Source organism: Cryptomeria japonica, chromosome 5, assembly GCF_030272615.1.
Source record: "Cryptomeria japonica chromosome 5, Sugi_1.0, whole genome shotgun sequence".
NCBI lineage: Eukaryota > Viridiplantae > Streptophyta > Pinopsida > Cupressales > Cupressaceae > Cryptomeria > Cryptomeria japonica.
In genome coordinates, this window is record NC_081409.1 from 928,505,988 (window position 1) to 928,522,670 (window position 16,683).

General features: G+C 38.4%; 1 protein-coding gene across 1 annotated transcript in view; it reads left to right on the forward strand.

The window, feature by feature from the left end:
- Nucleotides 1-16,683, forward strand: part of LOC131855885 (ABC transporter C family member 13-like) — a 115,692-nt gene that overhangs the window by 26,328 nt on the left and 72,681 nt on the right. The window contains exons 4-5 of the mRNA XM_059221225.1: nucleotides 7,539-7,709; nucleotides 7,869-8,000. Of these exons, the coding sequence (XP_059077208.1) occupies nucleotides 7,539-7,709; nucleotides 7,869-8,000 (303 nt within the window). The remainder of the gene's footprint in view (nucleotides 1-7,538; nucleotides 7,710-7,868; nucleotides 8,001-16,683) is intronic.

Here is a 16,683-nt window from a genome sequence, read left to right on the forward strand (position 1 = left end):
AAAGAGTTTAAGACAATGAAGGGGACCACAAGCAAGGATGATGAACTATGGTGCACGGATTGGAAGGAGAGCGGCCACACAAAGGGTGTCTGTCCCAAGAAGGCATTCTGTGACATCTGCCAGATCATGGGACATTCTACGAAGGAATGCCCATACAATCTGAAGGCACGTAACCAGCAAGTGCTCTTTGCCCAGGAGCAGCCCTCCACATCGGATTCAAACAATAATGCATCTTCCGGAGGCTACCGAGGAAACCGACAAGGCGGACGGGGGAATAATAATAATTCCACTAGAAACAGGGTCCAATACAATGCGAAGGGATGCCCGATTATCCAATGTAGGGCCTGTAATCAGTGGGGGCACTTCACCCGTGATTGCACGAAGGAAGCCAACCCTCAGCACCTCTGCCGTTGGTGTGGGCCAGGCGACCATGAGGATGCAAATTGCCCATAGGCAGGGGTTAATCTCCTCAACATTGAGAAGGCTGAGAAGACTGGTGAGAAAGAAGTACTGGCGATCACCCGCGCCCAGATGAAAAAAACCACTTATCCCGACCCCCGTATGGAGAAGGAGAGATTACGGGAGGCAAAGGCAAATATTGAACGTGAGATGACGACCGAACGACGAGACAATGAGGTGGCGAGTACATCATCCCGTACGGAAGCGGAAAATAACATCATTGGGCAAATCTTGCAGATGGAGGTGCCGATAAAGGTAAAAGACCTTCTAGACTCTATGCCACAATTGAGGACTGCCATCCTCACCAATGTGCAAAGCACCGCAGCGTCGAGTGCCCCACAAGTACGGGTTCCCGCCACCGCATCGTCGAGTGCACCACAGGTAGGGGTTCCCACCACCGCTTCGAAGAGTACACCACAGGTGGAGGTTTCCGTCAGCCCTTCGACTGACCCGATGTTACTAGCCTTGAGCAGTGGTAGACACCCAGCTGTGGTAGAAATGGGTATCCGTGGGACCATTCTGAAGGACACCATTGTGGATGGTGGATCTGGGGTGAATGTACTACCAGAAGAAACATGGAAGCGGCTGGGGAAGCCCACCCTGTGGCCACCCACATTCAACCTGGTGGGAGCGGACCAACACGGCATTAAGCCACTCGGCCTGTTGATGGCCCAGCAAGTGACGATTGGTACGCAACCATTCTTGTTAGATTTCGTGGTTATTCCCTCGAAGAAGAAAGGCTATGACGCCATCCTGGGGAGAACGTGGTTGATCAATGCGAGGGTAAACCACAACTGGAAGAAAAATACCCTTTCCATGGAGAAGGGAGGGCGGAAATATACCATTGACCTACACACCCAAGATGTCAGCGAAGAACTCGCCTCTTCAGACTCGGACTCAGAGGATTCTAATAAAGGGGAAGGGGGTCCCGATGAAAGCAAGGGCAAGAACGCGATGGAGCCGAATAGTGAAGGGGTGCTAGAATTGGAGGGATGTTCTGAAGATGAGGTATGCTCGACTAACGGGCTCTTCCACTGGCAAATGGAGGATTATGAAATGTTCTAAAGCTACAGGCTCGAAGTAGAGGAACCAGAGCAACCAACAGAGGTGTACCTGCCGGAATACAGAGAATATTGGAAGGGAGACGCCCCAAACCCTAGCGGCATAAATAATCCGAAGAGTGTCGGCAACGATTGGAACCCTGTATGGAAGACCGCAGTCTTCAAAATCTTTATTATCCTTCTTCTTCTTATGTACGGGAAGGAGGTCGTGGTCCCTATAGAATTTGTGGTTCCAGGTCTTCCGATGGCCATTGAAAATAGACTTGCCACCAACGGGCCCAAATTGAAACCCTACCACGCGAAGCGCGCAGGGGACCCGAGAGGCCGGACAGACACCCGAGAGCCCGAAGGGGGACCCGAGAGGATGGAAGGGGACTTAAGAGGCCGGGCAAGCAACTCGAGAGGCATGGGACAAAAGCAGGAGACTTTTGGGCGAGAAAAACCGAGAAGGATGAAGGGCGATCCCAGAGACAGGGGACCCGAGTCGAAGACTCTCTAGACAACTTCGAAAAAAAAAAAAAAAAAAAAAAGAAGAAGAAAAAGAAGGGGAAAATGGCCACCGTACGGTGGGACCAAGGTGACAAGGTGACACCACCGTGCGGTGGACGGTGCACCGATGGTGGCACCATCGTGCGGTGGAACCACCATGCGGTGGCATCACCGACGATGGAACCACCGTCCGGTGGACGGTGCACCACCGTGCGGTGGAAGCACCGACGGTGGCACCACCGTGCGGTGGAACCACCGACGGTGTCACCACCGTGTGGTGGAACCACCGACGGTGGCACCATCGTGCGGTGGTCACACCGTGCGGTGGGAGCCACCGAAGGCGGTCACCAAGCAGCCTGCGGAAGAATAAAACGCCGCCAAACATCAAAGACGCCGCACAACACCACCGCGACGAAGAACAAAACAACCCCGCACACCACCATCACCGCACAACAAGGGGTAAAGGGAAGAAGACGCCGAACACCGCACCAGCACGCCACCACGTGATGCGAAGGGTAAAGCACGGGCCGACCGCCACAGGTAGACCAAGCAGCCGCACGATCGGAGGTGCCAATGCTGTTGTTGACCGTATAGGGAGGTTGTATGGCCGGGTAGCCATCGGGGACATTACAGTGCCCTTAAAAAAAAAAAACAAAAAAAAAACGATGACGGCCAGATTTAAAATGATTTGCTGACATCTGGAGCCTGGACATTGAAAATATTGGAGTGTAGAAGAAGGGTTTTGACATCATAAAATATCACAGAAATGATGCGCGCCATGGACTTTCGTGGGGTTCTGAAGGTTGTAAATTGGTGTTGGCGGCGGGGGCGCTGCCCCTCGACCCCGCTGGGGCGCTGCCCCAGACCCCGCGGGGGCGCCGCCCCTCGACCCCGCTGGGGGCGTTGCCCCCAGACCCCTAGTTTATTTTGAGCTACAAAAGACCACGGGAAGTGTTGTGGTTGTCCGTATTGTGCGAAAGAAGCCCACAGCTAAGCATTGGCAGGGAAGCCATAAGCCGTAGAGGGAGACGGATTTGGAGGTTGCGAACAAACAGAGTTTGAGGGAAGGCATTGCAGGTCCGCACAGTTGTATGACACCAGGGAGTTATTCAGTTCAGTTTTTAGCCTTTAGGGAGTGTGATGGAGGATTTCAGGTGTCTCCTAGTATCTGTGCCAGCGGATTGTGGCCACCTCCAGGCATGACTGGTACGCTTTGAGGAACTCGGAGTATGTCTCGGCTGGACGTGAGGTTGCCTTGGTGGATGCATAGAGGGCTCGGGAGGAGCTGACCACCAGGTTGGAGGCAATAGTCGCGTGAGACTTAGTTCAGCGTACCCAGGAGTTGGATGCCGGGAGAGCAGCACGGGTGGCTATCGAGGACAAATTGGCTAGGGAGACAATATCATTTGAGTAGCAGTTGGTGGAAGCTGAGACTGAAAAACGTGTTTTGCAGACAAGTTTGGGTTAGGCCCAGGAGAACTGTGATGGCAAAGGAAGCAATATTGGTGAAATCCGCACTTGAGCATCAGATGGTAGCAGAAAAGGGTTTTCAGGCGAGGACGCAGCAAGTGTATAAGATCCGGGCCCGACTGGCGTCAGTAGTTCCTGTCGTTCATCTCTATTTTGTATTAAGTCGTTGGAGTCGACTTCTTTTCTTGGGGGGGATGATGTTGTCGGGAATAATCATTATGTTATGTTGTTATGTTTATGTTGTCGTCGGTAATAATGAGTTACAGCGGTTAGTTAGTTAGCCGACGGGTAGGTAGTTGGAGTCGCGACGGTTGTGTCGCACCCCTTCGGCTGTCATATATTGTACCACCTCCGGGTGTTGGAGGACATGTAATGTTGACGACAGAATATAATATGAACATCTCTTGACATTAATGGAAAGCTTATTCTGGTACTTCTTTGGTATTTGCATTGTGCATTGCTGTTCAGTTTCTGTATTCTTCCTGTTTACCCAGTGAGGTAAACAACATTTACTTATTCATTCAAATTACTATATATATTTTTATATATATATATTCTCAGATAGTATTACACTATATGTTTTATTGCAGAATAGTTCTTTATAAAGTATTATTTAACTGATCAACCCTTGTATGTATGTATATATATATTCAAAATAAATAAATCAAATTATATGCCATCACTGCCATTTACTAAAACACTAATCATTATTCTACCTAATAGCTGTACTAGCAGACAGATCTGACATGCGTCAGATCTGGTCTGCCACTGTATGTGGAGTTAAGTATGAGCGCCTTACGAATCATAGACTGTATTAGTATTATCCTTAAATATTACTATTAAATCCTCCATAAAAAATATTATATATTAAGCACATCCCACACATACCACCAAGAACAAAGATGCCACTGCCTGTAACTTAATAACAGTTCTGATCTGATCCAATCCATGATCTTTTTATATCTCCGTATACCCTAGCTTGAAACTCTTATTATATTTTCTGATTTCTGTATATTTTTTTATGTATATGCTGTTCTATTTCCAGCATTAATCACACATATTATTCTCATTATAGATCTACTTTTAATATTTTCCTTACTTCCTCCCCAATCAATTACGATTCACAATCTTTATATATACCTATATTTCATTATAAAGACATGCCTCTTCATTGAAGAGTTTTCCAAAGATAAGTCACATCTTATCAAAATAAGTTGACTTTTTAGTAATTGCACGTACCTTTTAGTTATACTTTGATTGGTTACTTAACAAATCATAATCTCATTTTCTTAATGATCCTGCTGATCATTTGATAATTCTTAAACAGATCGATCATTATAATGTAACTGTCTCTCATATAGTTGACCCAATTGACCATCTTGATAATAAGTAACTTTGAATTGTTTTATCTTTGTTCTCAACAGACGCAAGTTTATTAAATCATATAATTAATGAATACATTTCTCAATCTGATTGCTGCTCATAGTCGGGTGGTTCTATTAATGTCTTGCTCACCTTGTTTATCGTTCGATGCATTATACATTCTTTGGTTCTATGAAGTCGACCGTTGCCTTGGTATATTGATATATGTTTTCAAGGTACTCGAACATGCCTAGCATTGTCAACAGCATACATGGATCAACATGAATGGAGTCTACAGTTTCATAATAAGATTGACCACTCTGCCATTGGCTGTCTGCATATTAAGGTTGAGATCGTTGTGCCCAGTCTTGCATAATTTCCTTAATATGGGTCGTTATTCCTTTTGTTTTGACTGTTGCTTGATATTTGTTCATTGGTAAGCGCTGCTCTGAGTCAAGTCCTGTTTGCATATTTCTCTCTGCCAGATCGTGATTATTTATATCACGTTTCTTTTTACATATTTATTGATATTTAATAAATCACTTAGTAATATTCTCCACCACCTTGGTCTCACATTGATGTAATATTATAAGATAAAAATACACTATAAGGTTCATCATATTAATAAATACATTAATAAAAAAATAATATTTAATAATTTCAAATAATCTTTTGTTTGATAATTATCATATTAATAATAATTATTTTATTTAGGTTATATATATATATACCGATCAAGGAGGGGACATGACACCATAGGAGTTAGTTTAATTTCTTTGAACCCTATCCTTTTGCTCTTTATTTTAACCAATTTGAGAAGTGAAGCATCAACCAAATTGCCATATTAGATGCAAACTAGCTTGTCAAATGCGTAAGTCCCTTTTTGATTACTAGGAAATCACATTAACACTTATTTTATCCAAGTGTTGTCAAGACCTAACATTTGAAACCTTGAGGTCATCTCATTTGATCAAGTCCTACAACATATGAGATTTCCTTATTGAAGAGAGATAGGATATACTCCGTATATTTTATTTTGCGTTGACAAAAGTGCAAACTTCCCCATCAACAAACTTGAATTCTAGCAAAGGACATATATTTTCTCTTACTAGTATAGATTATTTTACAAAGTGGTTCAAGACCATTCCTACAAAGTGAGTGACTTCAAGTTCAAAGGTTGTGATTGATTTTTTGCAAGAGTATTTTTTCATGTTTGGGGGTTGCTAATAAGATTTGACAAATAACCCTTAAAGCTTTTCTTTTGTAGAGATCTTGAAGTTTTTATTTGAATATGGCATTACATTGTCTCATTTGTTAGATTATTACCCTTAGGGGCAATGGGCAAGTTGAATCTTCTAATAAGAACATAGTAATTCACAATTTAGTTGACACCAATCATTGCACTTGACATAAGAAGTTATGTGATGCTTTGTGGGCAGACAAGATTACCTCCAAGAGGGCCATAGGCACTTCAGTGTTTATTATGTATAAAACATAAGATATCAAGGAAGATGAAGTGCACGCATTAGAAGATCATGTTTCTATTCTTGGTTATGTGTTAGGAAATGATGGACGACAAAGTTTGCAATTGGAGATGAATATTTTTGGACAAGTGCACTTTGCTACTGATCTTGTGATTGAAAATGCAGATCTTGATGTTTTGTCAAATTCGAACCTCAATGATTTGTCAAATCAAGAAACAAATGAGGAAGTTAAAAAAACACAAGCATCATTTGTGCAAGGTAATGGTGTTTTTTCTTAACCAATTCCTGCCCTCTTTGAGAAATAATGTCTTATGTGAGTTTACAGTGGAATATGGTGAATTGTCATTGGAAGGAGATTAGGTAAAATATGAAGTGATCATCATACCAGAAGATCTGCTGCAACGGTAGGATTATACTAGATATATTCGAAAGGAAATGGAGTATCTTCAATAGAGGCTGAATTCGAATAAAATGGAATGTTGTCTCAAATTGATAAATATTGGAGATTTTAAGATATGGAGGGTAGACTATTCAAGCTCAAATGAAAACAAATTCTTATTGGCCAAAACAAAGACCATTATTAAACTGTAAACAAAGATTTGAAGGAGTAATGTGGACAAATATTGACTACTTGCTAAATTGAAGACCAATAAGATAGAAACGAATTAGATGAGTGAACACCACATGATATCATGAAATAAAAAACTAAATTGCATACAAAGTTCACAACTTAAAGAGATTAATCTCACCAATACTAAGCTTGACTGACTATAATCTTCTGTCAATTTAATTCATGAAATCACAAACGTGCAATCACAGTTAGAAATTTACAATAACTCTAACTTAAATTTCTACAACATAACTATCATTCATTATCTTTCATGAAAACAAGATGACTTGACTTCAATGTTTGAATGTAGTTTCTGCAGCATAAGTTTGACCTCAACTATCAAGTTTCTATTTCTCCTAAATTCTCAAGGTGCCACTAGACTGTGAAAATTGAGCTTCACTTCCAAGATGACAATAGATGTTATATTAGTAATTGTGTGGATAATATAGTCTTCGAGTGACCAAATATGTTTGCTTGTTTATTACAGACATGTCATCATGTTTTTAAAGTACACTCGATAATTAATGTTCTTTGCCAATGTAATATTAGCTTTTGTTTCTCTTGAGGACCTTTCTTTTTTACGTTGACATTTGACATCTTCAGGTTCAACAAAGATCGTTTCACACTTACAAAATCAAATGGTTGAGTGTTATACCTTGTTTTGGAATCTCCTTTTCATTTGTTGATATTTCCATGCATTTCACTACCATTCTTCAAGGAGGACACTTCGATTATCATGAATGGCTTTTTCAAAGTTCACAACTTGTAACATGGGTAAGTTAGAGTTAAAAATTAAAATGACATTTTTGTTATTTTGTGACGCGTTCACTAAAATGCACTTTGTAGCTAGTTCAAGATGTAACACCTATTCCATATATTTTTATACGTAGGGAGTCTACTTATCTTAGTGATGCATTTAATTTTGTGTTACAGGTGGCAACTCTGTTTATAATGATATATGATAGCTGGTACATTCTGACACAAAATTGGGCTCTTTGTGTTTGGTGGTTTGTAAAGCCACTACTAGACTTCCCTAGGCTTCGAACCCATTGCTCATCATCAGAGGTAACTAGCTCTTTAGCTATTTCACAATTTCTTTGTTACTTTTTCCCTTACTCAGCTCAACCACCAATATTTAAAAAAAAGAACAACTTGTTGATTTTCCCAGATTTTATTGGATGTATTTTAATGTATATATCTGATTCAATCTGATACTTGCATTCTTGGAATTCTATGTGTTCTCAAATTGAATAACATTATACTATATATATTCCTTTGGAGAGGCATGTCCTTGAACGGACATGTCTCTCCTTTAATTATAATAATTTAATCAATATTATAATGTTTCATCAATCAATTATTAATTTAGAATAATATAATAGATTAATATCGAATATTAAATTTTATATGATTAATAATAATATAATAATATAACATAATAATATATTATTATTAATCAACATATATTATATGTATTCTAAATGATCATTCGACTGAAGCTACAAACATTAACACTCCCTCTTAGCTAGGGAGGATGATCAGACATCATGTGTAGTGATCTCCCATGTCAACACTTATGGCCCTCACCATAGCTACACAAAACATAATTAACACTCCCTCTTAGCTAGGGAAGATAAAATCAATGCAAATGCATTAAGTCTAGATTAATTATGGAATAGAGAAAATATTATCTCACTATGATATCAGGAAGTATGGTATAAGCAAGAATATCAAGGCACGTGATATTCACCATAACTCAAAAATATCATCTCATGATATTGGGAGTATTTGCATCAACCATATGATGCTCATCACAGGGGACCATAGTCTCAAGGTGTGAATTTGCCTCCGTCAGCGATTCTATTCACAAGCTCTTGCGTGGATTGCCTCTGTCGGCAATTCTATCCATAAGCTCTCACGTGGATTGCCTCAGTCGGCGATTCTATCCATGAGCTCTCACGTGGATTGCCTTAGTCGGCGATTCTATCCACAAGCTCTTATGTGGATTGCCTTAGTCGGCGATTCTATCCATGAGCTCTCACGTGGATTGCCTCAGTCAGCGATTCTATCCACAATCTCTTAAGTGGATTGCCTCAGTCGACGATTCTATCCATGAGCTCTCACGTGGATTGCCTTAGTCGGCGATTCTATCCACAAGCTCTTATGTGGATTGCCTCAGTCGGCGATTCTATCTATGAGCTCTCACGTGGATTGCCTCAGTCGGCGATTCTATCCACAAGCTCTTAAGTGGATTGCCTCAGTCGGCGATTATATCCATGAGCTCTCATGTGGATTGCCTCAGTCGGCGATTCTATCCACAAGCTCTTACGTGGATTGCCTTAGTCGACGATTCTATCCACAAGCTCTCATGTGGATTGCCTCTGTCGGCGATTCTATCCACAAGCTCAAGTTATTGTAAGATCGTCACCTTCCAATAACCTCAAAAATACAAGTGGAAATCATTTGGAAGTCGTCACTTCCTTATGATTTACACAGGGCCCATAAGGCATTAAATGATTTCATTAGTATAATAATCAATTGAATCAAGTTTTACCTCATAAGTGTTTCACCTTCAATAGTGAAAATCCCTCTCAATCACTATGATCGAAATTGTCACAAGTTGACTGAACCATCTGCTCCCTCTGAAGCTCAAGTTCTTATATCAACCTCTTGTCCTCTTTTGAAATGTCAGACTCCCTCTGCATCTGGTCTCAATCATCAATTCGTTTATAAGCATCAATTTATTTCTCCCTTTAATTCAAGTTTATTGTGCTTTCGTCCTGAAGGTATGCCAGAGAGAGATTACAAATAGCTCATAAACTAAATTATCTTGAACAAAAATACCAATGATAGAAGCATACAAGATTTTACTAGCCAATATTATAGTATAAATTACAAACTCAATAATTCATGTGCCTTAATAAAACATGGAATACTTATCTTAAGTTTAAAACATTTCCTTTCATAAGGGAGCCCATATAAGAATATCATGCATGAATCATCTCTCATCATAATTCCCTTTGAATGATGTAGAACATTTTCATAATTTTGATCAACACTTTCATTATGATCTGCCACACACAGTCGTTAATAACTTTTGCAATTTACCAAATTTATCTAATCTCTTCGGTGAGATGTTAGAAAATTTAATTACAAACATTTCCTCCAAGTTATAGCCAGATCCAACGGTTAAAACAAAAGTTATGATATTTTTCCCAAAACTGCTAACCCTAGGTAGGGTTTCAAGTGACCTGCACCAAAGTCGTCATATCTTGCACAAAACTGAATCAAATTTGATGAGATAAACATATTTGAAAACTAGAAACACAGATCTTTCCATCCATATATTATAGTCCTCATTTTGAGGCCAACCAAGGGCCGTACAATGGCATATTTCAGACTGAAAATTCTAGAAAAAAACTGAATTCTCCAACCCTCTCCAACTTCCAAATTAAACTTCACAGGCCTGAGCTCTGATACCATGTTGATTTTCCCAGGTTTTATTGGATGTATTTTAATGTATATATCTGATTCAATCTGATACTTGCATTCTTGGAATTCTATGTGTTCTCAAATTGAATAACATTATACTATATATATTCCTTTGGAGAGGCATGTCCTTGAACGGACATGTCTCTCCTTTAATTATAATAATTTAATCAATATTATAATGTTTCATCAATCAATTATTAATTTAGAATAATATAATAGATTAATATTGAATATTAAATTTCATATGATTAATAATAATATAATAATATAACATAATAATATATTATTATTAATCAACATATATTAGATGTATTCTAAATGATCATTCAACTGAAGCTACAAACATTAACACAACTTAAGGCCTGCCCAATGTGAGAGTTATGTAAATGAACAATGTATCCTTGTAGAGTGTTCAGTTTGAGATTTATATCTCAAATCATGTTAATGTTTTTATAAGTGCAAGGAATTTTCAGATAGTAAATTTTTTGTTATCTTGCAAAAACTAAATAATATATTTCTCCTTACTTAAGAATTACTTTACATGCCTACTCAATTTTTCCCAGAAATAGTGGAAAATGTAATTCGATATTGTGCTGAAAGAACAAATAGTACTTAGACTTATGTTTGTGAATTTTTTTTGATTTTTTTCCTTTGTCTAGCTTCAATTTCCATTTTCTCTGCACAATTTATATTTGCTTTTGGATAAAATCTTATGACAATAAGTTACATCTTTTGTTCCTAGTTATTATTGTTCCAGTGAATCTTTTAACAAACAAATAAAGTATAATGTATTACAGAGGCCTCATAATGTCTCATTTTCCCATTTAGACAACTGATCTAAAATAACATTTAATGTACCCTTTTGAAAAGATAATTGAGCCCAAATTACAATTCTATTTTTAAAAGTATTTCCCTTAGCTTAGGAGAAATAAAAATACAAAAGGGTAATGTTATTTTAGATCAACAAAAATAACATTACCCTTCAATGTTATTTTTATTTTTATAAAAATAAAGAAGGTTGATCAAAAGGGTAATGTTGATAAAAATAGGCTCTTTGTTATTTAGAGAGTAATGTTGTCCGCAGACCTTTAAGACAGCTTTAAGCATATCCAGTCCTGAATTTGTCCTACTTGTTACCCAATGGTTCCATGTCATCTCCCCTTCTCAATAGTGAAGGAAATAATTGAAGACCCATAGCCTATTTTTATTTCTCCTAAGCGAGATTCTACAGAGGAAAGAATGTAAGGACAGCTGATCCATAGAAGGTTGATCAAATACAGAAAGAAATGGACAAAAATAACATTACCCTTTTGTTATTTTTATTTCTCCTAAGCTAAGGGACAATAACATTACCCTTTTGTTATATGTATGAATAAAGGTAAGCCTCTTGCCCTCGTTGAAGGGTGCTCTGCTAGGAAATGGGCTCAAATTGGCATTTGTACTTTTAATGATATTATTACTAATGGTGCTCTTCTTTCTTGGTGTGATCTTAGTCAGAAATTCCAGCTGCCTTCTTCTAATTGGCAGGCATATGCTATATTAAGGGAGGCTTTGGGTAACAAGTAGGACAAGTTCAGGACTATATATACTTAAAGCTGTCTTATAGGTCCGCGAACAACATTACGCTCTAAACAACAAAGAGCCTTGAATCATAAGGATTGGATTTATTGTTTTTGTGCCCTCAACTCCTTTCCAATGGTTAGGAGTGATGTTTATACTTTATATGGTGAACCTTGGCCATATGAATGTTTTGTGTTTGCTGCAAGGTGGTGCAATGTCCAATGTCAAGTGTAAAATGTAGTTGGCCACTAGTAGAAGGGAACCTTTTGGAATGAATGCAGCAAACAATATGCATTTGTCTTGATGAATTTCATACCATGAACTTACCTAGGATGAGAGCTTGAAAATGTAACAAATGTTGTCAAAAAGCTTGTATGGTTGCTACATGACCAAAATAGTGCTTTTGAAGTGGAACTTTGTATGCCTTTGTTGTGAGAACCACAAGTTGCAATTATCATATGATGATTAGGACATTAAACCTGCAAACAAGAGGACTAATATGAAAGAAAATGTTTTATGGTGATGCAAAATTGTTCGGCTCCTGAGATGCTCTTGCATTGATTTCTCTCCCTTTCTTGTGACTCTTTCATTTAGGCTTCCAACTAGACCTGGTCTTTTCCTTCTCGAGTAACCTCTTGTTGCTCCTCCACTACTCCGCACTTTTCACTTCTTAGGGTTTCTTTTTCCACAACTCATCCAAAGGGTTCTCCTTTTCTTGCAACATTCTTGGTTACCCATTATTGCATTTGTCTTTCTACAACCTACATAGACATCAACACTTCAAGTTATAGTTATATGAGTCTTCCCATGATGATATGTAACTCTCTATGAGTTGCCCTTCCCTAGAATGCAGCCTATGCTCTTATACCACATGATGTAGACACAGCTAGGGGTTTTGGATTAGGGTACAGCTAGCCATGTAGCCCATGGACTCATACTGACATACACTCACAGAGGTACACAAACAATGGGGTACAATTGAACATAGTGCAGTGAACAAACAAATTCTTGATTCTTGGAAGGAATATGGTGCTATATATAGGGGCTTTTTACCTCTTGTTGCCACCAGATCTCTTAGAGATATTTTGTCAACTAGTTTATGAGCGTTGTCTGTTGAATCCACACATTGCTTGCATGTCTATTATGGCAGTAGTAGTATTAGAAATACTCGGCCCATATTCATATGAGTTCTACAAGCACCAAGAAAGCACATCCACAAACCTGCCGCAGTTTGATGGAGGTTACTGCGCATTTCAACATGCCAAATCTGCTCGAAAAATTTGAAATCTTTTTCAACAAATTCGTTTGGTGTATTCACCTTTACATGTGACGTATTTGATGCATTCTGTCAAATATCTCATGTATTCTGTCATTGGTTCCACCTTTCACATACATGTCTATGAATGCGCTTGCAACTATAACACCTCACAAAATTCCTCTGTCCTTGATGCTTTGATGCTTTGATGCATGTCTATAACCTGTTTTAAAGTTTCCCTTTCTCTACATGCGTGGGTGGGACGGGTATTGGCAAAGGTTGTTATTCAGATTACAACTGCTACTCGGATTTTCTTGAATTTTTTAAAAGCCTTAACAACAAACCTATCATGTGTATATTGCTGCAACCATGGCATTCATTGAACCACATTTCTTTGAGACATTCTGTCAAACAGTCCACGCCTTTGGATTTGCTTTCATTTTTTGGATGCAAATTTGCCAGCACAGTTGTATCTGCAACATTTGACAATACTTCCTTTCTTTTGCATTTCAGTGGTTTCCCATATGCCATTTGAAGATTTTCACTTTGCTATGTTGTAGATTTGAATCTTCTGAGTGCATTTGATTTAAAGTTTCTAAAGGCTTCCTAGCAAAGGTATTTTGTGCATTGCTTAGTTAGTTACAATAACTAACTTCTTTTTCACATTGTTCATAAAGAAGATAAACTCGCCGATTGGATTTGACCGATAATGACAATTTAAAACTGATTCTAAAATTTCTTCCTCATTTGGCAGGTTTCACAAGTTGCCAAACTTGTGGATGCTTACAAACTTACCAATAAGGCTTTAATTCTTGATGGCATCACAACCTTTATTTGGCCTTTTAATAAACTTATTCACTTGTGTGAAACTACCAATCAAAATAGTAAAAGCAGTTATGTTCTTCTTTGCTTGCTTTTGTCATCAGTGTTTTAAGCTGCTTAAGCAATCCAGCGAAATGGTCGAACCAATATTGCCGCTTTGTTTTCGTGTAGATGAGTTAAATCATAACTCCGTTGATGCTTTAGTAAAATATAGAAACTTGCCGATAGTTGTAAAAAGCCCAAAATATTTTGTCAACTTTACTTTGGTGTGGACGAGGGGTTAGTGAAGTGAGGACAAAAGGTTGATTGTCTCAATTCTTTTTTCTTTGTTGCAACAAACTTGCTTGCCAACTCTGACTAACATAAATGTATGAGTTATTAACTTCTATAAAATGGCAAAAACGTATCATATATATCCTTCATCTTCAATGAATGTTATTCACTATCACAATACTTCCATTTCTGTGCAAGCTAAGTCAATATATGCAAGTAACTTCCTCTCCATATGCTCTTTTGCCATCATGGTTTGATTAAGGATTGCCAACTTGAACATTATTACCCATATATTTCACATAACGTATCTTTGTTGTCCTTATCGGCCCTGGGGAAGAGTTATGAACTTGGATGGAATTGCTGATCATGAAGACTTACATGCATTTTGGGAGTTTATCACAACTTACAACCTAGAATCTACATTTCGACTATGATTATGAACCATCATAAGACGATTGATAAGCAAATAATTGATCTTCATTGGCATGTGAGATATGCTTCATAACCCCCAAAGGGCATTTTATATAGACTTTTCAACATCTCTAAATCTACTAATTATCCTTCGTTTATGATACCAGTTGAGGCACTACTCTAGAGGGTCCTGGGTGAAGCAACAAAGGTTCTACTTCTAGATAGTGAGAAACTCAAGATTTGCAGATGATCGAGGATACATTTGACCAGGAGCTTATTAGTTTGAGGAGTTCAACACGAAAGTTTAAACCTCTCAAGTTTAAAAACCGGGCTAACAACTTATAAACTATTAGAAGTGCGGTTGTGTTGATGTGTCTTTTGTACACGACCAAACACAGAATAAAATACCCAAAGGTATCTTATCCTCTCTTGAATAAAGTTCCCGAATGCTGAAGATATTGCAGAAGGATCAATCGGAGAAACTTCAAGGTTCTGCTATGTAGGTTCTCTACTCGTGGATAAGCACCAGTGGTCGTTGTGTTTGCTGTTTTACAAGGGGCCTTACATACTTTGTGGGAAAGCTTGTTCTTGCAACTACTTTTCAATGAGGAAACTGGATTCTCCTAATACTAACTGATGTTTCAAAAAAAGGGCAAAAGATAATGGTTTTAAGGAGATGAGATTAAACTAATCCTAAGAATGACTCAACGAGGACTGGTTTTCTAATCATCAATGGGATAGATACTATCACTAAGATACATATCAGTATCTCCAACAACAATTGAACTCTTAAACAATCTTAATGTCTCCAGTTGACCACACAGGGCGTACTTACAATCAGTAAGGAGCTTGTGGTTTGGAATATGAGTCTTACCAAAGATTAAGCACAACATTCATCCTTCAATCTTAAAACTTAAATACTATCTCTACTAAGAGTGATTCAAGAAGATAAACAACCATGAAAATAGCCACAAGGATTGCAATAAAACACCATAACTTCAATATTTCATTGATCTCATAGCCAAATAAAACAACAATTGTTCAACTTTCTCTCTTCACTACTTATTTCTCTGTTGTTAACAATTTTTATCTTATTTCTCTTTTTTCTGATTCTAACTCTCTAACTCTTTAAAATGAAATGAGTGAGGGCTTATATAGCACTCTCAAATACAATGAACGACCTAGATCAAAAGAAGATCAATGGCTGAGATTTTGACACCTAAACCCTAATTAGGGTTTGTTACAAAAAAGACCCCTTTTAGATAAACATTATCAATCCATAGCCAATAGAAATTGGCACAAATAACGAGGAAATATAGCCCAATGGGAATAAAGTTGCCACATCATCTTATAACAACTTTTCTTCGAGAATTTTGTTCCCTTTTCTATGTTCTTTTCTAGCATATTCAATAAATCTAGACGTAATCCCCTCAATCTCAGCAATGGGAATCTCATGAAGATTCTTCATTCGTTCTTCCAATTGGAGGACTTGATCAAAAGCTGTGAGAAGGGTCGTCTCCCATCCAGGCTCTAGCTCCTTTGTTTTCTCGATCAGGAACATAGTAGCATACATCTGATCTTGCTGCCTTTCTGTGACCATGTTCTCTTCCTTGCAAAAAATGATCTTGATCCTGTCTTCCAACTCTTGGACATCTACATCAGTCTCGATCTCTATCCTTCTGTCTAGGATTGTACACAATACATCAAACACCTTGTCTTGAATAGGGTGAATAGTGCCTTCAACTCGGCTGCATCTGGTATTGATGTCTTCAAAAAGAACTTCCTTCATCTGGAGTAAAGTTGACCATTGTAGAAGGCTATGGGTTCCTCGATCCATTATCTTCTCTTGTGCTAAAATCTGTCTTGGTGTCCTTCTTATCACTTGCAAGACCGGGATGACAACGTCTTTAGTGTGAGTGAATGCATCTACAGTTA